This window comes from Podarcis vaucheri (assembly GCF_965113315.1).
Source record: "Podarcis vaucheri genome assembly, chromosome: 11".
Lineage (NCBI taxonomy): Eukaryota > Metazoa > Chordata > Lepidosauria > Squamata > Lacertidae > Podarcis > Podarcis vaucheri.
Genome location: NC_138749.1, coordinates 47,462,364 through 47,484,584, shown reverse-complemented (window position 1 = coordinate 47,484,584; position 22,221 = coordinate 47,462,364). Strand labels below are relative to the sequence as shown.

The 22,221-nt window shown below is 41.5% G+C and overlaps 1 protein-coding gene across 4 annotated transcripts in view; it reads right to left on the bottom strand.

The window, feature by feature from the left end:
- PRR16 (proline rich 16) overlaps nt 1-22,221 on the bottom strand; it is a 160,912-nt gene that overhangs the window by 21,398 nt on the left and 117,293 nt on the right. For 3 of the 4 annotated variants that reach the window (XM_082191633.1, XM_082191630.1, XM_082191632.1), the window contains exon 2: nt 14,955-15,853. In XM_082191633.1, the coding sequence (XP_082047759.1) occupies nt 15,095-15,802 (708 nt within the window). In that variant the 5' untranslated portion in view covers nt 15,803-15,853 and the 3' untranslated portion in view covers nt 14,955-15,094. The remainder of the gene's footprint in view (nt 1-14,954; nt 15,854-22,221) is intronic. The other variant, XM_082191631.1, reaches the window with a different exon arrangement.

The following is a 22,221-nucleotide window of genomic DNA, read 5'->3' as shown; positions in this document are numbered from 1 at the left end:
AAATTACACATTTATCCCACTCCTCGGGAATCTCAGTGTTTATATGAGCCTTTCTGTCTCCAGCTTCCCTAAACACTGCCTTTCTCTTTTGTATTGCAATGAAAGGCTGCCTAAATGTGTGCAACCCTAGAGAGAGGCAATGGAAGCCAGCAGGCATGGAGCTCAATTTGAATTTGCCTTTCCACATGGATTCAGAAAACCAGGGTCCTTTACTCTGGCAAACAGTGGCTCTTGAGAGGATGCCAATTAGACAGGAATAGTTTGAATGAAGGGGTCTGTAGGCTGGGATCTGTGGTCACAAGCTTCCTAAAAGGACAGTGGTAGAAGAATATATTTGGTATTTAATCCTGTTCTATTATTCCCAACCACTACGAAAATGCACAAGTTACCACTTCTTTGGGCAAGCGATTTTAAAAGCCCAACATGCTTCATCAGACAAGGTGACATAGAGTCATAGAATGGTAGAGTCGGAAGGGACCTCATGGGTCATCAACCTCCTGCAGTGCAGGATCTCAACATGCAATTCCCCATCCAATTTGAAACCTTATCGGACCTTGCTTAGCTTTGCAAATGCGCTAGCAGACAGAACCTCCGTTCTTGTTTCTTGAATCCATTGGTTCAGGCCCTACCCTCCAGCTGACTCCATCTTCCACGTGACATCCCTTTAGATATTTGAAGATGACCATCATAACTCTGAATAACCTGAGAGTCAGAATGGTCTAATTAACTAAGGTTCTCAGAGCCCCTGGTTAGAGGTCCGTATCTGGCATGGGCAGAGAAACCCCAGGTATAAGAGGCTGGCAAAATTTACACGGGCTTAACTCCATGAAGGAGCGGGGCCGCTGGACCCTTCCATTTTGCCATTGTAAGTTCAGCTGGGTTGCTAGGTCACATGACCAAGCTGAAAGAGGTTTGGAATAGGTTTAAGTCTACCCCTGTCCTGTCCTGTCCCCAGAATACCCCTTTTTGTGGGGCTTACCCCAGCATCAGTTCAGACAGCTTTGGCTGAGCTGGGATAAGGGACTTCAGCCAACACAGCATTAGCCTCACCTGGCTCAGCCAAACAGTCACCTATTCCAAACTCACCCATCCCAGGGGACCTTGGCTTTGGATTGTGCTGTTACTGTTAGTCTCAGAAATATTTCCTCATCTGTTAGCTGAAAATGATTGTAACAGATTTTCATTACAAAAATTATTTTTTTCAAATCAAAAGAGCTAATTAACTCCTGGGGAGTTGATAATACTACAGCGGGGACATTAGGTTACCCACACTTTCTTCTGTCACTTCCCCCACCCCACCCCAAATAAACAAGTTAATAATAAATTACCTTCCAAAATCTTCAAAATCAATAGTCCAGAGAATCTGATGCTACTTGGGGGGATCCCATTAACTATATTGCATATCATGTTAAATATGATAATGTAAGTGTTTTTAAAGTGGGTCATTGAATAATATTGTTGGAGTTAAAGGGGGTAGGCTGTTCTCCTAACAACCTACATGGCTCCTCCTCAGCATCCAGATCTCCATTTCCCAAGCTGCTGGTTCAGACTTCTCCTGGGGTCCCAGATTCCCATTCACCTGCCCGCCAGGAATGTTCCCTGGGTTGGACTCCTCCCACTCCCATATCTCCTCCTCCTCTTCTGACCACACCCTCCAATATGTCTTTTCAGGACTCATTACACTATAAAGCTCACAAGTTCAAAGAGTTGGTGCTGACCTTTAAAGCCCTAAACAGCCTCAGCCCAGTATACCTGAAGGAGCATCTCCACGCCCATCATTCAGCCCTGACACTGAGGTCCACTTCTGAGGGCCTTCTGGTGGTTCCCTCACTGCAAGAGGCGAAGTTACAGGGAACCAGGCAGAGGGCCTTCTCAGTAGTGGCACCCACCCTGTGGAAGGCCCTCCCATCAGATGTCAAGGAAATAAACAACTACCATATTTTTCTGTGTATAAGACTAGGTTTCCCCCCTAAAAAATAATGTCAAAAATTAGGGGACATCTTATACACGGATACATCTCCCTCCATTTTCTTAAATCTGAGTCCCCAAAAATAGGAGGTGTCTTTTACATGAGGGTGTCTTATAGACAGAAAAATACGGTATCTGACTTTTAGAAGATATCTGAAAGCAGCCCTGTTTTTAATGTTTGATTTTTTTATCACATTTTAAATATTTTTTATATTCTGTTGGGAACCAATCAGAGTGGCTGGGGAAACCCAGACAAAGGGGTGGGGTATAACTAATTTGTTGTTGTTGCAGATAAAACAAGCAAAATGATGTCACCCATTTAAGTATCTGTTAATGATCTATCATTGTAGATGGATTTGCGTGATTTTCTAGAGAGCTTCGCAGAGGTTTTTTCTGCTTTACATCCATTTTGATGCACTCAAAAACAAAACTCACAACACATATCAATCTTTAGCTGTCACATACTTATATCAGCACAATTACTTCTGCCACTTTGCAAAACATAGGGCTCAGACTATTATGAGTGATGCAACACACATATCAAGCTATCAGAAACAGATGAGAAGATAATACAATCCCCCAACAAAAGTGATGAAATTGTAGCAAGTTGAAAACAAGTTTTGCTTATCAGGCAATGCTACCAAAATAAAGAGCCCATCTTGGTTCCCACTGCCAGATTCTTTGCTACTGCTATCACACAGATCTCAGGATGTTAAAAGGTTAGACCAGGGGTCAGCAAACTTTTTCAGCAGGGGGCCGGTCCACTGTCCCTCAGACCTTGTGGGGGGCCAGACTATATTTTTTTTTGGGGGGTGAACAAATTCCTATGCCCCACAAACAACCCAGAGATGCATTTTAAATAAAAGGACACATTCTACTCATGTAAAAACACACTGATTGTCGGACCGCCTGCCGGCCAGATTTAGAAGGCGATTGGGCCGGATCTGGCCCCCGGGCCTTAGTTTGCCTACCCATGGGCTAGACAGATACTATCTACATAGTAAGGCTTGTCAACAAGCACAATATTAATAACTTGGGTTAATAACCTGAAATATTCTTGTTAAATACATCTCTTAATGGGGTATGTAATCAGCATGAACTGCATACAATATTTGTAGCTGTGTGTAAAAAAACATTTATTATTTATTAGTACTGGCGTTAAAAGAATAAGTGTTTGGTCAAGTTATGAATACACTACTAATGAGTTAAATTTTGCATTATGCTTAAATACCCGAGCTCGAAATGAAACAGAGAGAACAACTAGAATTGAAGCCTAGAGATCTTTAGAAATGGTGGCTCTTAACTGTAAGTAAATAAGGCATAACTTCTCTGTGTGGATTTCCAAGTGGATGTCCAAGCCAAGCCACGCCTTGGTTGGGATGAGTGGGATCAGGAAATTCTGCACAGGGATTTGCTTTTGTCTGATTCCTGTCCCATTCTTAGCCCGGGGTGATTAAGTATTTTGTTAATTCAGGATGCGCCTCATCTATATGCGGGTGCTAACTGTTTAAAGTTCTTTAAGGGGAACTCAGGGGAGCTTCCGAAAAGGTTTGTCCATCTTCAACATAAGAATCCCCCAAATATTCACAAGGAAGGCAGAATCAAGAGTACCTGCTTGCTACAGACCTGCATTCTTTTAGTGAAATAGTTACAGGCAGTGCTATTTTTCTAGAAAAGAGGTGACAGAAATCACCATGAACACCTCCTTTGTTCTCTTAGAATGGCAATGGTGCTCACCTGAGAAGTGCCAGAACTGAGTCCCAGCGAGTTCAGGCTGAAAAAAATCCATGATTACAGACTTAGTAAATACAATTATTAATCCAGTTGCAGGACTGCATCAGAGTCATAACCAGAGTAAATAGGTAATGGTAAAGGGACCCCTGACCGTTAGATCCAGTCGTGACCAACTCTGGGGTTGCGGTGCTCATCTCACTTTATTGGCTGAGGGAGCCAGCGCACAGCTTCCAGGTCATGTGGCCAGCATGACTAAGCCGCTTCTGTCGAACCAGAGCAGTGCACAGAAACGCCGTTTACCTTCCCGCTGGAGCGGTACCTATTTATCTACTTGCACTTTGACTTGCTTTCGAACTGCTAGGTTGGCAGGAGCAGGGACTGAGCAACGGGAGCTCACCCTGTCGCGGGGATTCGAACCACCGACCTTCTGATTGGCAAGTCCTAGGCTCTGTGGTTTAACCCACAGCGCCACCCGCGTCCCTCAACCAGAGTAAATATGAATAAACTCCACTGATCTGAAAACTTTGTTGGGTGCCACCCTCATTGTTTATACATCTTCTCTGTTTCTACATATAGGGTGCATTTATAAGCAAGAAACACAGGAAAATTACAGCTTCGAGTCAAAGGTCAAGTTTCTTGTTAAAAGGAAAAAATAGAAAAGTTATTTATTAAACAATGATCATTTTCTGGCTTATATTAATAATATACATCAGCTATGCTGACATGATCAATGATCTAATTTGGTAATACAACATTTTTGGCCTCTCATCCACAATGGCTTATTTATCTCTGAGAAAAGGATGAATTCTGTTTGTTTTCAACAAGTATGTAGGAGATCGATTTGCCAGTATGAAATAATGCACACAATTTTTCATTCAAGTTAACTTTGCCTGGTTCAATTTCCACATGCATCATGACTCATCATAAAGCAAGCATTCTAGCCCACCATAAATTAAGTGATCAATCAAAAATTAAAACAAATCTGAAAACTCCAATCTTGTTTAGGACATGTGCTTGTAAGATACTGTACAAAAAATGTGTATTGCATTAACACAAGCTCACTGGCACAAATCTAATGTGCCACATGCTTCCTCCTGCCACCCCCAACCCCAGGAATAGTTTAAATAAACTTGGAATAGAATGTGGCTGCTATTTTCTAATTTCCACCAGAAATAAATAACAGCTGCTGCCTGAAGCAAGGAGAGGCAAGCACTGATCTCTTTGATTCATTACAAGAACACAAACTGTACATTGAGTTTTTATTTCTATTAGTGTTTCAAGATATTGTTTTAATGTAGCTTCTCCCTTCTCCATGTTCCATTGTAGAAGAAACCTTTGCAAAAATCACACAAAGCCAAGTTTAATAAAAAAGAAAGAAAGACCCTAATACAACAAACCACAACTGAAGCCACATACCACAGAAGTCAGGAGTGCAACTTCACGATAAAATTCTCATCACCCATCTTGTTTAAGGAAATAAAAGGGAATGGAACCTAGTGGAAGTTTCACATATTGCAAGTGCCATTGTAATGTAATACTGAATTAAACTGAAATTCATTTGCCATTTTGTTGCCATTCAACCAGTTTGGAGATAGTTTTTGAACTTTTATTTTTTTAAAAAAAACAACAACAACCACTCTCTCAATGAGAGAGAAAAATATCATGGAGATATCGGCAGACTTGGGGTTTGCTGGTTTTTAAAATCTTTGGGGAAATCCCAAAATGAGGACTGAACATGATCAATGGACATTGAAGAAGAACTAGACCATTCTGGGGAAACAGAAAATCAAGGGGAAGAGGAAGAGAATGGAATATCTCAGAAAAAGACAGCAATCCACACTGCAACATTTAGTTGCAGGCCCCACCTATTTTGTATGTAATACATAAAATAAGTTCCTATTCAAATGTTTTGTAAAAATTTACTATAACTCTTGGAACTGTCAGCAGGAATATTAGTTTTTCCATCTTGACATCTTAAAATACCTTTCACGTTTTGATTTCATATTCAGACCGATATGATGTGCTGAATAAGACTTGTACTGCTCCACTGGTCATTTTGTTAGCTATTCATACTGATGATAATACACAGTGTAAAACTAATGAAAGCATGTGGAAGCAACGCAAAATTAATAATCATCTGTGTGACAAGAGACACTAGGAGTTATCCACAAATATTTATCAGTCTTAGCATGTGGGCAGGATTTATGTGGGGAATTGCTCCTTAAACCAATGAGGCCAAGTATGAAAAAGTAGTTTATCTGGAAAAAGTGAAGAAGAAGGAGAAGAAAAAAGAGAGAAGGCAACAACCACAGATAGAGACAGTTCTCACTAGATGACCTTGAGTGGGAGCACTAAGCTAGGAATGTGGAATGCAGACAGAACCCCAATATTTTCTCACCTGGAGTATGAAATCCCAGACACTATAGGTGGCAGTTTTGAGTTATATTAGCACCTAGGGATTCATCACAATGGATCAAGTCTACGTTCTTTCAGATCCTGGCTATTCCCTTGTACAAAACCCCAGACTATTTATTGCTGTTCATCCTTGGGCGAAATTTGCCCACTATCCCAATCTGATATGGTTCATCATCCAGTCAAATCCACCACAAGCTACATGGTGGTGCAACATCAGAATTCACAGCGTGTAGCAACAATATTGCATTGCGATGCAACTGGGAGTAGCAGTTTGCCTGCATTTCCCTGCAATGGAAGCGCTTCTCTGCACTTTCATAACGTTAAACCAGTTACCTCCCAGTTAACAGCTATTTAATGCCCTTGTTTTGTTGTCGAAGTCACATCTAGATACATTCCCATGTCCAACTATACCTTCTGTTACGACACAATTATGCTTTCTTTTTTATTATTAATGCAACAACCTGTTTCCATTCTCCAGGGAAATGAGTATATGAGCGTGGCAAGCAATCCTATGCTCTAATAAATAAGCACACATGGCAGCTTTTATATCCACAGCAGTGAAGCTTGGTAAGAATTTGTTATCAACAATGTATGCTGCCTCCAGACATTTCCAGTAATGAAAATGTTGCCAGTATCTAATGGTTATGTGCACGCACACAAAAAGCAAATAGCTTTAAGATCACCCCACCTCCTTTCCATGCAGATTAAAAAGCGAAAGGCAGTTTGTCAGTGTTTCTGAATGTTTTGTATCAAATGAATTGGTTAATAAAAATTAAAGGCGCATTCTTTTCTTATCTTGAGGAAGTCATATTAGTGAACTCTTGACATGTTTAAATCCCAATATGAACTGCCTCAGGAATCTAATATTTTGGTCTGTTGTTGTTAGCTTCTTTTTAACATCTCCATTTAAAGAGAATTGAGAGGTAGAAATTTTAGGATAAATATAAATGATAAACAGTTACAAAGCAAAGGACAGTGAACATGGATGGATTGATCTCAAGCAGTAGAGCAGAGCTGAAATAATAATTACGTTCTAGGAATCTGTCCTACTCTTTCTCGTTTTTTCTTTCTGAGACACAATGGGGCATGAGGAATATTCTGTATGGTTTGCCAGCCGTACCATTTTCTAGAACCAAGCAGATTTTGTCCCTGACTATTTGGCTCAAGCTCAACATCGCTGGCAGTGATGTGAAAATTATTCACATCTGATGGAACTTTGGTATTCAAAAAATGCAGGCTGTGTGAGTTACTTTCCAAATGGAGATGCCAGATAGTGTCAGCATCCATGCTAAGGAGAGAAGCAGATGCCAGCGCTCAACTTCTTTTGTGTAGTGGACTGTAGAGCTGACTGGCCAAACATGAGGCACTAATTATATCCTGCAGAACCATTTTTGTAGTAGCAACAGAGTCACCCACAGGATCCCGTGGTAGCTGGCATTGCTGAATATAACGCTCCAAAATTTTTTGCAAGTACTGTGGCACAACAGTGAACCATATGTTATTATTTTTATCTGTTTGCCTATATGGCATCATCGGTATGCATGGTGCTTGGTGCTTTACAGTGTAAAGAAGCATCTTACATTCTTCAACCTGACACAGAAAGAGGAAGGAAGTGGAGGTAGAGGTCAACAGGAAGCAGGGAAGCAATGTGCTTAGGCTTAAGTTACAGGTTGACTTGCAGGTAGGCTACGGGAGGCTTTGTGGAAAAAGTGAGGTTTTTATGAGTGGTTTGAATAAAGTAAGAGAAGTGTGTTTTGGAAGGCACTTACTGTATAGGTCTCTGGACAAGCAAGGGAGAATGGGCAGAGTCTTTAGAGGGATCTGGATAATTAAGGGTGGTGGAGCCAAAGGAGTGAAGATCCCAGGCAGGGATATATCGGGAATGGTAAGGGAGGGCTTTGGAAGTAAAGGCAGGAGTGGACAGAAAACCAGTGCAGGCATTTTAGGAGAAACATTACATGATCAGAGTCACAAGGGAAGTCAGTGATTCTGGCAGCAAGGTTCTGAGTACATGTGAGGAGACTAGAGTAAGATAATTGATGCCTAGAATAAAAGAGACAACATTGAGATCAGCAATCATATTTGATCATCAGAATGATTCCAGACAAAAAACAAAGGGGAGTGATTTTGTCTGGGATTCCAGACAAAAAACAAAGGGGAGTGAAACACGTTGAAAGGTTGGTTCCCTGCAGATTACAGGTCAGAGTTGAGCAAATACTTTCAGTTTAATATATTCCCATTAGCCTGAATTCTAAGAGGCTACATAAAATAAAATCAATGAAGGAATGAATGGCAGCCACAAGCCCTCTGATCCAGATCACAGTGCACGGGAGGGGTAAAAGGTTAAAGTCCTCTTCCTCTCACATTCCCAATCTGGATTCCCCCCCCCCACTTCAACACTGCTGCTTTTTAATGAAATAAAAAGGCAATCGAAAGTTAATCACAAGGAGCTAACCCTTGCTCTTAATGATCCACAGGTACCTAACACCAAACAAGTCCCAGTGACCTCGGGCAGATCCACACCATATATTAAAAGCACATTTGATGCATATTTAAAGAACATGGCTTCTCCAAGAGAATCATGGGAACTGTAGCTTGGCAAGTTTCTTGGAACTTCAGCTCTGTGAGGGTGAAACTGCAGTTCCTGGGATTGCCTGGGGTATGGCATATGCTTAAATGTGTGGTGTGGATCTGCCTTCACGCTAATGCTTGTCCTTCTGGTTTTGGAGCAGGTAATCCCTCTCCCATAGCCAAGACAAACAAGAGGACCAAATAAAAAGGAGTCAAGCAAGAACGATGACACCTCGTTGCTGCTGAAGGAGCTGAAGGGAACAACAAAGCCAAGTACGGAAGAAAAATCATAGATAATTACCAGGCATCTCCCAGGTAAGACTGGGATTCTTGCTAACCATGGTGGATGAACCAAATGAAGCAGTTTTGTACATTCCTATTGGCTGATAAGGCACTGCTTTCTAGCAATGACATCCTGACATTTCCATTGATCAAACAGGACAATCTTATTAAGATCCTGAACACAAATTAAATGTTTAAAAATGGAAATGGAGAAAACCCAGTTAGTTAACATTTTTTCTTTATAGATGTTCTCTCTTCAGCATTAAGGTAATTGTACTGAGGAAGGAAAAATGATGTGTTGACTTGAGAAATGCCAGTTGTGGAATTCCTTAGAAGGATAGTGTATGCCATATTTTGAATACAGTCAAATCTTGGTTGTTGAACATAATCCATTCTGGAAGCCCGCTTGGCTTCTGAAATGTTTGACAACCGAAGCACGGCTTCTGATTGGTTGAAGGAGCTTTCTGCACTCAAGTGGAAGCCGCATCGGATGTTTGGCTTCCAAAAAACATTCGAAAACCAGAGCATTTACTTCTGGGTTTTCAGCGTTCGGGAACCGAAACATTCCAAAACAGAGGCGTTCAGGACCCGAGGTTTGACTGTATAGGTTATGGACAGCTTTCAAAATTATATATTGTGTGTACATGAAAACATGCCAGCATTTCTGTCAACATTACACACATGAAGTAGGTTGTTGTCTGGAGAAGGCAACAGGCTAGCCACTCCTGCTGTACATAAAGGCACAAAACCAGCTGGTGTAAATGCATGCAGAAGGTTTTTTTAAAGATAATAATAATCCTGCTTTTATACTTCAATGCTACATTAACTTTTTCAATGCACATATCATTTACACGAACAAACAAACTGAGAGAATGTCTGAGCCACGATGTTGCACTTTCCGCTTTTGCAAAAATCATGAACATGATACCAAAACAAACTGCTGTCTCCCAAATCAATGCAGTAATGTGCATGTTGGCAGCAAGATGTGGGAGAAAACTCTTGGAAAAGATGAGCTTCTTCTGAATTGTTGCTTATGAACCTTGAGTTTATTCTAAAGCAAGCCAATGGAGTTCACCCATCACTATCTGATACACACTATGATAAAGATGTTATTGCAATTTTTATGAGCTACACCACTGTGCACTTAATCACAGTGACACTGAGGCCTCTCTATTAAATTATGCAACTGCAAATTCTGTTCTAATATGCTCTCAAAATTGAAGACTCCAATATATAATGAGTGTAGGTTACAATCAATGCATGCCTCTATATATAGAAACCTAATTCCATCCTCCCCAAATTTAATGTGCTCTAAATGATGCACTTAAGCGTAAGTAACTATCTTTTTGTATATCTTTGAGAAGATGTTGCTGCATTAATTTTATTCATTCTAACTCAAACATTTAAAAGAACATGTTCTTCCATTTCTTTCTCAGTCACAGGTTGATGCCATGGAAATGCCCTTCATTTTAGAGTTAAAGTTCTGCAGATTCATTATAAACTCTTGACATGATCCAGTCAAGCTCTCAATGGAAAAAAGGAAAAAGAAGAAAAAGAAAGAAACTCAAATATTTATATCTCTCCCTGAAAATCAGTGGGACTCAAAAGTCTGTAAGTTTGACACTGTTTTCCCCTGATTCAGCCTGTAAAATAATATCCAAATCTGAATTGTTCTGAATTATATTTGGCTTGCTACTGTCCTTTAATATCCAGGAATAAAAGAGTAACATAACTTTTTGCTTCCTCCATATAAGAACTGCAACATTATATGAATGCCTCATTCCCTCCAGTACTTTAACGGCTTTTGACATAATCACCAGAGAGCACAGAACACATCTGAACTCATCTCATCTAAGACCTTTATCCTCAATAATGATGGGACTCACAGATACAAAATACTATCTATCTATCATCTATCTATCTATCTATCTATCTATCTATCTATCTATCTATCATCTATCTATCATCTATCATCTATCTATCTATCTATCTATCTATCTATCATCTATCTATCTATCTGTGCTATGTGTAAAAGGAATGTTTATAGCAATCGATACTTTATTATCACTTTGGAACTATACTATAACACTTTACATTTTGTTTTCTTTCTTTTTGTTATGTTTTTGCTTTTTAACAAAATCAATAAAATATTACATGTAAAAAAAAAGAATACATTCAGGAAGTCATCCTTGTAATCACAAACAATGCTAAAGGTACCTTAACAACAGGTTTAAACTAGGATGGAAGGGAAACGATATGCAAAATGTTATATATAGCTCACAACTGAATCAAATAGTCAGGAAGAAATTAGAAATTTGAAACGCTTGCATCTTATTTGAGATGGTATTTTAAGAGCCCCCAAAGTCAGTTTAGAAGGCTGACATGGGAGAACTTTGCTGACATTCCTAGCTACAGTCACAGTCTTAGTTGCAGTAATGTTGATATAGTTAAGAGATTATTACAGTGGTACCTTGGTTCTCAAACTTAATCTATTCCGGAAGTCCATTCCAAAACCAAAGCGTTCCAAAACCAAGGCGTATTTTCCCATAGAAACTAATGCAAAATGGATTAATCCGTTCTAGACTTTTAAAAACAACCTCTAAAACAGCCATTTAACATGAATTTTGCTACCTAACGAGACCACTGATCCACAAAATGAAAGCAATAAACAATGTACTGCAGTCACACAGTCAATCAATCAATCAATCAATCAGTAGCTGAACTGGGTTCCACACAGTCACAAAAACAAAACAAAAAAGCCACAAAAACAAAACCTCAAAATAAATAGCAAAAACAGACAGACCTCAGCGTAACACTCAAAATGGAAGTCTGGCACTCAAAAAGTCTGGCAATCAAATCAAAAGTGTAACACTCAAAACGGAGGAAGTTCGGCTTCCGAAAAACGTTCGCAAACCAGAACACTTACTTCCGGGTTTCCAGTGTTTGGGTTCCAAGTTGTTTGAGTACCAAGGTGTTTGAGAACCAAGGTACCACTCTACATGGTTTCCTGGCACCCTTTAAAAAATTTTTAAAAAATTATATCCTGAATCTATGAGATATTGTACTGGCCAAACACCTGAGACCCTAGAATTCTAATGTGAATGGTCTTGTGCCTACAGCGAGATTTTAAGGTCTTACAAAATATTTTCTGCCACCACAGCAGCGAGCAATCAGTGCTGTTGCCCTCAGAGTCACCCTCAGCACTTGAAACGCCATAGCAAGTTATACACAAACATTGACAAGAGCAGGCAGATCACTGAACTAGCAATAGCGCTAGAACATGATCTCTCCAAGAGTTGTTGGGTTTTGTTTTTGTGCATTCCCAAATTAATTCATTGACACAGCTATGCGCATTTGATCCTAAGAGTTTAACAATGAAATCCTGTGCATGTCTACTTAGATGTAAGCCCGGCTGAATGGGACTTACTCTCAGGTGAGTGCCTGCAATTCTGCAACCTAAGCAAGTTTTCAGTGGCAGGTTGGGTGAACAACTTGGTCTCCCCTACAAAAGCATGCATGACTTGCTTTAGCGACTGAGGATTAAACAGTCATATCTTGGAAGTCGAATCGGAATCCATTCCAGAAGTCTGTTCAACTTCCAAAACGTTCAGAAACCAAAGTGCGACTTCCGATTGGCTGCAGGAAGCTCCTGCAGCTAATCAGAAGCAGCAGAAGCCTCGTCAGATGTTCAGCTTCCAAAGAATGTTCACAAACCGGAACACTCACTTCTAGCTTTGCGGCGTTCAGGAGCCAAAACGTTTGACTCGCAAGGATCCAAGGTATGACTGTATTAACTAATAAGTACTGTAGTCAGCCGAAACATTTCACCTCAATAAAATGTAACTTTCTTTTGCACTAAGCATTTTGAATGCAAATGCTTTTGGCTGGTCTGTGTTCTAAATATTCTTATAGTAAGCAAGTGCTCATCTCCCCCCCCCCCCACAACGTTGAAATCAATTGGTCTTAACAGTGCTTTGACTTAGCCTGATTGTGGCCTGGTTATCATTGTATCATTGTTTAGATTAATAGTTGGACCAAGGTTGCAAAGAACAGATAACAGTGGAATCACTGTTTCGGTTTAATATTTTTTATTATTATTAAAGATTGCAACTGTAATGGCTTGGATGTAAAGGTGCCCTATTGCAGAAGTGGACTGTACGTCCATTAGCAAAAAGGGGTGTTGGTGTCTGATCACTCCCCCATTCTGGGCCAGGTGAAAAAGAACACAGGGCTGCTGTACCTTGAATAGTTGTGCGAAAAAGAGAATTTCAACAGGTGTCAGTTGTGTGAAAGGGAGAAGTGCAAAAGTCCATGTGCTCACACAAGTTAGAATTCAAGCTAATGAAATGGCTAAACTTTTACTTTCCAAGAGCAGACCAATGCTAACCTTCTTCAACTGATTTTCAAGTTAAACCTTTGGGATGTATCAGCCTTCAGTGATGGCAAAATTGTGTATAACCAATTCCTAGGATGCTCTGTATAATTCATCAAAAATTGCAAGCACGTTTCTAAACAAAAGGCTCACTGCAGGAACACTTCACTGATTGATCAATCACCTTTGCCTCATAACCTTCATACTTAAAGTAAGTATTATTGACTCTGCAACCATTTTTAAACATCAGACAATTTTTCCCAATAACAGCCATTCAACCAAATATAAACAAGGGGCAGTGATAGAGAAAGTGTGAGTCTGTGAATGCTAATATTTTGTTTCTGGGAAGTTTTCAATCTTTTCAAAGAATTCTTCAATTGTTTCAGCACCTGACCCGATAACCCCTGCAAAAATTCCTACTGCTGTCAACAGGATTATTGTTTCATAGAAAGAAAACATGAGCAAGAAACTGAATATGACTTAGCATATGACCTATCATTAACAAATAACATTTGATCCATTTTTGGTGGGTGGCGTGGCGTGGGGGAGGAAATAGATGCTGAGAAAAGTGTTCCTGCCACATTTTCTCTTGATGGAAATATTGTTAACCTGCAGTTGCTACTTTGGTAGGGACGCGGGTGGCGCTGTGGTCTAAACCACAGAGCCACTTGGGCTTGCCGATCAGAAGGTCGGCGGTTCTAATCCCCACAATGGGGTAAGCTCACATTGCTCTGTCCCAGCTCCTGCCAACCTAGCAGTTCGAAAGCATGCCAGTGCGAACAGATTAATAGGTACCGCTGCGGCGGGAAGGTAAACAGTGTTTCCATGCACTCTGGCTTCCATCACAGTGTCCTGTTACGCCAGAAGCGGTTTAGTCATGCTGGCCACATGACCTGGAAAGCTGTACTTTACCTTTTTTGCTACTTTGGGGCACTTTGAAGTGCTCATGAAGAACATTTGCGTTGTCAAATAACAGCCTGCATTTTCTTGGGGCAAAAAGGGCATGCAGTATAATAATCTAGGACTTTTTTTTTTTTTTTGCTTCCACTACAAATTCCCTCTTGATCCAAGATCTCTGCCGTTTCAGATCATTCTGTGCAATCATATATTCCTAGAAAATGCATTTCGAATGACTCACATAGAGTTGGTGAGCATTTTAGGCATGCCCAATTGAAGTGCGACCAGTGATGCATAGGTTTTAGGGACTCTGAAGAGGAAGAATGGGGGCAAAATGGGGGGGGGGTGTAATGGGGCGGAGCAGACTTTCTGCCAACACATGCGGTGGTCAGGAACAGAACCTCCACACAAAATGGTCACTGCCAGTGCTGTAAAACCTACTGGGCAGTGGAAATTATTGTATTTTCCAAACCACATTTGACTTCGCTATTAATTGCTGCTGCACATCTATGGTTTCCCAAATGAACATTTAATTGCCTCTTTAGGCCACACCTAAGGCAGTTCCTCTGTAAATAATAAATAAATAAATAAATAAATAAATAAATAAATAAATAAATAAATAAATAAATACCAGTGATCACTTACACAACGATAATTATAATTTTCAACCATGAAATGTGTTTTAGGATCGGACACCAGGTTTATCTGTACTCACCATGTGATTCTTATGCCACTTCATCGAAGAAAGGGTGTAATATATTTGGGCTTTTTATTGCTTGAGTAGAAAGTGCTCATTACCTTTTTCATGTTTTATACATAAGGAAAAAAATAAGAGAGTTTTCCAAGTGGGATACATCACACTGTTGTAGTGGTCGATTTCCTCAAGATGGTCTTCTGGGGTTTTGGTGCAGTTTGTGGAGGCACAGTTGCAGGTCTGAGAGGAGGAAAGCTACTACTGGGGCTTATTCCCACCCCTCCATTTTCTAACGGAAAAGGAGGAAGCGGAGGAGGTGGTGGTGGCAAGGGTGGGCATTGGTGAGGAAGCTTTCCCAGCGTGTGGGCAGGTTCGCTGTGCAAGTGGACCTCCCTGTTTTTAATATTATACCGAACGTCACAGTCTGCACAATAGCCATGGTACTGGACTTTTTCATTAAATCGTACCCGTTCCCGTGTCCCAGGCTGCGGACACCTGTCTTTCTCAGACCTGTGCATCAGAGGCTGAATCGGGACTTTGTCCACGTTACTATTCGGTATACAACATATATCCCCATTGGGAATTTTATTCGGTCCACCCGGCAAGCCTCCGTTTCGTAGTAGAGTCCCATTAGTCTTTACAGGGTTGGCAGGGATAACTGGCCTATGAGGGTCTTCGCACCGGACTGGAGTCAGCCGCGGAGGAGGGGGCGGTGGGTTCGGCTTCCGCAGCACGGTGAGAATGGCAGACGGGTGGGCCGGGGGCTTGATGAGGGGCGCGTTGGCTCGGACTTTGACTTTCTCCAAACTGGATGCTGTTGTGCTACTTGAGCTGCTGTTCAACGTGTCCGTTTTCGAGCTGTCTGTCATCTCATCCTCCAGCTGCAAGTCTGAAGTCAGGGTGTCAATCTGGTCAACCACCTGCACGGAAACCAAACACAATTTGTAATAAAAACTGGGGGGGGGGAGGGTTTAAAGGAAAGGCAAGCCCCCTCGCCATCATCTTTGCCTTCACTCAAATGTTCAAGGAAGGCTTCCACAGCCTGCTGCCCTCGAGGTTTTGTTGGACTACATATTCCACCAGGCCCGGCCAGCATGCCCAATGGTCAGTGATGATGGGAGCTGGAGTCCAAGAACGTTTGGAGGGCATTGGCGGGGGGGGGGGGGGTTGGCTGGTATAAGGCATAAAAACTGAACATGCAGTTTCATAGGCAAGACACAGTTTCATAGAATAGTGGTTCTTTGTGTTCTAAATACCGTTTAATGTAAAAATAATATTCTGTGTACTTATTTACCGTATTTTTCGCCCCATAGGGCGCACCGGCCCATAAGGCGCACCTAGTTTTTTGGGGGGGAAATAAAGAAAAAAAATTATTCCCCCCCCCCCAAGGTGTGAGGCTGGGGCGGGGGAAGCCCGAGCTTGCCCCGAGCCCAGCCCCCAGAACAGGCTGCTCTCTGCAAGCCATGGGAGATCTCCCGCGGCTTGCGCAGAGCTACCCAAAGCCCTGGCGCGACTGCTCAGCGCGCCGGGGCTTCGGGATAAGAGGCAGCTCTGTGCAAGCCGGGGGAGCTCTCCCGGGGCTTGCGCAGAGCTACCCGAAGCCCCGGCGCGACTGCTCAGCGAGCCGGGGCTTCGGGATGCAGGCAGCTCTGCCCAAGCTGTGGGAGCCCGGGGGAACTCCTGCGGGCTCCCATGGCTTGCGGATAGCTTCCTGAAGCCTGGAGAGGGAGAGGGGTCGGTGCGCACCTACCCCTCTCGCTCTCCAGGCTTCAGCGAAAGCCTGCATTCGCCCCATAGGACGCACCCACATTTCCCCTTCATTTTTGGAGGGAAAAAAGTGTGTCCTATAGGGCGAAAAATACGGTAAATTCCTCAGAAACCAGGAGCATGCCCAAAACGTGAACTTGTATCTTCAGGGAGAGTGCTACCTCATCCAGCAAAGGCTAAATCCCTATTCCCTGTTCTGCTTCCAGCTGACCAAGAAGAGCACCTCTGTCTCATCTGGATTAAGTTTCAATTATTCACCCTCGTTCAGTCCATTACTGATGACAGGCTCTCTCCCTTCCTCCCTCAAACACTCACCACTGTTGTTTCCACCAAAATATGCTAAGTCTATTGTATCTTCTATACATTCCTACTTTAGGCATCATTTTGAGGCTTTTCCTTCTGTTTCTATGCTTCCATATCCCAAGTGATCCTTTTAAACCACCTAGCCCAGTACTGTGTCATCTGAAGGGCAGAATCTGTCCCTGATTTTAGGCAGAGCAATTGCCCATTCCCTGCTGCTAAAATTTTTTTGGCTGGAGATAGCAGGAGCTGAGACTGGAATACTGTGCATTCAGAGCACATACTCTTGCATGACTCCGCTCCAAGAAGGTGAAGCATCCCAGGTGATTGTGGCCAAATTCTTTTGCTAAGCTGGCTGAAAAATAGGCAACATGGGGAAAGGGGGGAGGGATGCTCAGAAAAAACTGCCAGAGAAAGTCAAAATGTATGTGCAAATAATTTCAAGCAATTATCCTTTTGCTGTTTTCCATCTCTGCAGAGAATGTTAACCAAGTCTTTTTTTAAAAGAAGAAAAGAAAGAAAATATTAAAAAGATTAAAGATTGGTTTACAGCTATTTGAGTACAAAGAAAGGGGAATGTTTAAAGTCCCCCCCCCCTCATTTCTCAGCTCTTTCATATTCTCTCAGAGCATAGAAAAAGGATTACATTTCAAGTTCTCAGGGTCACTGTAGTTTCTTATGCAATTGCAGAAAAATATGGCTGTACATATATTTCACAATTTTTGCTTCTAAACAGACCACTTCCTAGATGCATTCCCCAAATCAGAAGATGTGAGAATTATAGATAAGTGGATTCCCTCCCCTTTGTTTTTAGTTATTGTTCTATGCGTCGCCTCTGTTTTGTTTTCAATACTGCATCCTCTAATTTAACGTAATTTCCATAATTAAATTCAAAACTCGCATATTTATAGTTTGCCACAGTGTACAGTTCACACCCATTCATAAATTACTACAGTATGTCAGGTTATAAAGGTCACCTACTAAAGCCTTTTTTGTATACCAAAATCCAATAATGTGGTTTTCGTTAACACAATGCCTTTTTGAGATAACTGATATGATACCTTGAAACAGTTATTTTTGACAGGTGTGTGTTGCATTTGTTCCAATTTCTAAGCATTGGTAAGTGTTGACACTATTTGCATGAACTGAAAATGTCTAAAGCAGAGGTGTCTAAACTTTTTCAAAGAGGACCAGATTTGATGAAGTGAACATATGTGACCTTTTTTTAGGATAGAAGTTGTTGAGCTTTTTTAGGATTTCCCCCCAGGAAGTAAACTGCCACAAGGGCAGGATTAAACCAACTGGCGGACCGGTACTTTGGACATGCCTGGTCTAAAGTATCCAATAATTTAGCTCAATGAAGGGTACAACAGAGCCATTGTTAAGGTTACACTGATTATGTCTTATGAAATCACTTAAAATTCATTTTATTGGGAGGAGGGGTGGAAATAACAGAAATAAGCAACAATTACCCTGGGTTAAGTCTGCAAGTAGTACATGTGATCAAGGACCACAGCAGTTTAACACATGCTAAGCCTTCTGTAGCACAAAAGTGCATATTTTTTCCACCTGCAATTGTTCATGCTAATTCTCAACATGCCATTTACAATCTAGATTCATTCAAGACCCTGCCATCCACAACAGTGGGTGAGGTTACCTGACACTCATTTGAAAACACTCCCCTTTTCCATGCCTTTTCTTCCCTGAAAATATCCCAGCTGAATGAAGGAGAAAGTGGAAATCTCAATCTTGATATATGGCCTCACCCATAACATCACTGGGCAAATGGGGATTTACCACCATCTCCATTGCCAAAATCACCTGCATCTGCTTCCAGATGGACATACAGCATAATTCATAGTCAATCTGAAATGAGCTTTTATTTTTGAAATTGTTATGTACTAAGCTTTAATCCTAGAACAATAGGCAAGTAGGATCCTAGAATGCAACAACTGATTGGCTTGCAGCAGCAGCCCAATCAGACCCCAGGAGGAAGTTAATCAGCTTATTAGGCTGGTAGGATCGTAGAATGCAACAACTGATTGGCCTGCAGTAGCAGCCCAATCAGGCTCCAGGACGGAAGCAGAATCAGTCAGTCAGACGGGACTCATTGTGTAAAGAATGTATATAAAAGCCGGAGGTTTTGGGGGAAATTCAGTCACTGTTTTACAAGCTGCAATAAAGAGCATGAAATCACTGCAGGACTCCGAGTATATTTCAGAAATGAACCCAGTTTCTCAAGAAATGCATTTCAGGGACAAGCAATACGAAACAGTTCCAGACTGTGTGTGGACAAAACAACTACTCAGTCTCCATTTTGATACTAGAACAAAATGCTGCGTGTATGCAATCACAGCCACAACGCTGATGATGTTTAATATGCAAATTCCATCCAATGCAACTTATTTTTCATTTGTGTGCTTTTGGGTTCACAAACTAGATCCAATCAAACCAAGCTCCAGAAGGCCCAGCTTTGATTGACAAATCACATTACAAGTCGGGTCTGCAGAGTGAGCGACCTACCAAGCCAAATGCAGTACATCAGTCACGTATTGTTGCCTGCCAGTTCTTGACAAACTCCATTTTTTGCAATCTGATGTAGACAGGGGGGGAAACTTCAGTGCTAATATTCATTGAGCAAACATGCCCTTAAATCAATCTGGATGTGACACTGCAGGCTTGATATATGGAACCTCCAAATCCAGTTAAATGTTCAAAAGCATCATTGCAACTTCAACAGAAGCAGAATATTGTCTGTCAAGGATATGGATCTGCCTTGTATTGATTTGTATCATTGGCAAATTTAGCCCTGTGTTGCCTACTCAGGTGGTAGTAGCTGCCTAATATCTCTATTAGGCGTCCTTCCCAGCCCTGCTATCCAGAGATGGTGAGCACTTTTTGAATATACAAAAAGGAAGTTGCCTTGTACCATATAAGTCTTCCTATCTAGCTCAGTTTCGTATACAGCAGAGCTAGTCTTCAAGATACCCTGCAGAGGACAACAGGTTAGTCTACACCAGGCATAGGCAAACTCAGCCCTTCAGATGTTTTTGGACTACAATTCCCATCAACCCTGATCACGGGTCCTGTTAGCTAGGGATCATGGGAGTTGTAGTCATAAAACATCTGGAGGGCCGAGTTTGCCTGTGCCTGTAAGGTAAAGGTAAAAGGACCCCTGACCATTAGGTCCAGTCATGGCCGACTCTGGGGTTGCTGTGCTCATCTCGCTTTATTTGCCGAGGGAGCCGGCGTACAGCTTCTGGGTCATGTGGCCAGCATGACTAAGCCGCTTCTGGCGAACCAGAGCAGCACACGGAAACACCATTTACCTTCCTGCTGGAGCGGTACCTATTTATCTACTTGCACTTTGACATGCTTTCGAACTGCTAGGTTGGCAGGAGCAGCGACCAAGCAATGGGAGCTCACCACGCCGCAGGGATTCGAACCACCGACCTTCTGATCGGCAAGTCCTGGGCTCTGTGATTTAACCCACAGCGCCACCTGGTCTACACCAATTGGTAGCAGCTCTCCAAAATGTGTGACCCGGTATAATCCTCATCCATACCCCATATAGTGAAGTATCTCATAACCCTCAGTGGAAGAGCTTCATAAGATTTGGCCATTTAGCTTACATTCAGGGGTGATACTATTAAGTTCACAATAATAAGGAGGTAATTGCTGCCATGGAATTCTACTCAATATTGATCCAGAGCGGATTCCAACGTATCGTTAGCAGAGTAAAAACTTAAAACACATTGCAGGATTCCCCCCAAATAGACCAGAGGCAATTAATATTTCACCCAGCAGAGCTATACTGCTACTGAAGGCAAATGGGCATAATGGTCACAAATCCGATACATTCAGGATTGGCACTGTCCATAAGAAATCCAGTTGCAGCAGACTTAACTTAAACTTACAATAACTTAAAATAAGACTAAAACCTTAACACTAAGCATACAGTGGTACCTCTGGTTATGTACTTAATTCGTTCTGGATGTCTGTTTTTAACCTGAGGTACCACTTTAGCTAATGGGGTCTCCTGCTGCCGCCGCACCACCTTACATGATTTCTGTTCTCATCCTGAGGTAAAGTTCTTAACCCGAGGTACTATTTCCGGGTTAGCGGAGTCTGTAACTCGAAGTGTTTGTAACCCGAGGTACCACTGTACTATACAAAGAACACCACACTTGAAGGAATAGAAAGAGAAAGTGAAGACCCAGGCTCCTTCTGGCCCTACTTTTATAATCAGCATGACCTTGACAGAAAGAGACTACAGAATCAGTTTAAACCAGCTGCACTCAGTTTCTCTGAAGGAATAACCCGAACATCATAAACCTTCTGCTTGTTTCTTCTTTCCCAGAGAGAAGCTTCTAGAAGCTTCTTGAATTAAGTAGATTAGGAAAGATCTCTACACACCAGATCAATACTTTCTGCACTAAGAAATGCAAACTGACAAATTACACCCATTTAAGTTCCTATAGCCTGTCGTTGCATTTGCATGGGTGCAGACATGTGAAATTTCATTTTCTTCCTTCCCCAGCACTGCACACACAAACAGGAACAGGAACAATCTGTTTAAGTATAAGAGAACTCTGATAAATTAAATATACTGGCCTGTAATTCTGGCAGAAATTTTAAAAATATTTTTTTCTTTAAGAAAAAAAATGAATTTCAAAAGTTTCAACACTTTAATAACATTTCGATACAGAACAATATAGCCACCTCCTACCCTCTATTCCCACCACACTGATTTTAAAGCACTCTTCCTTTACTTTAAGTCTTAAGGGTTAGGCATTCCAATTTCATAACTACGATACACGATTTGCATCTTAATTTCTAGTTGAATAAGTCCTGAAACCCAAATCAAAAACTCCACAAGATGAGGCAGTTTCTCCATGCTTCAGCTTAAAAAGAAAAGAAAAAAGGCATAAATATCGTATGTTTTTGATGTAAAACAACCTGAACATAAAAATGCAGTAGAAACAAGGTAGAATAATTTTACCTCAGGGTAGAAGTCGAAGGTCAGCCACATGATCAGATAGTATCATACTGACCTATTCATTCTATGCTAAGGCATGGCTTCATTGAAGCCTTCTTACCTTGAAAAGGGAAACACCTGCTCCCCTCTATCTAGCAGAGATAACTTTAGAAACCTTAGACTTGCCTCTCATTGAATTTTTGTGCCTTCTCATATGGATGCTCAAATACAAAATACATGTTC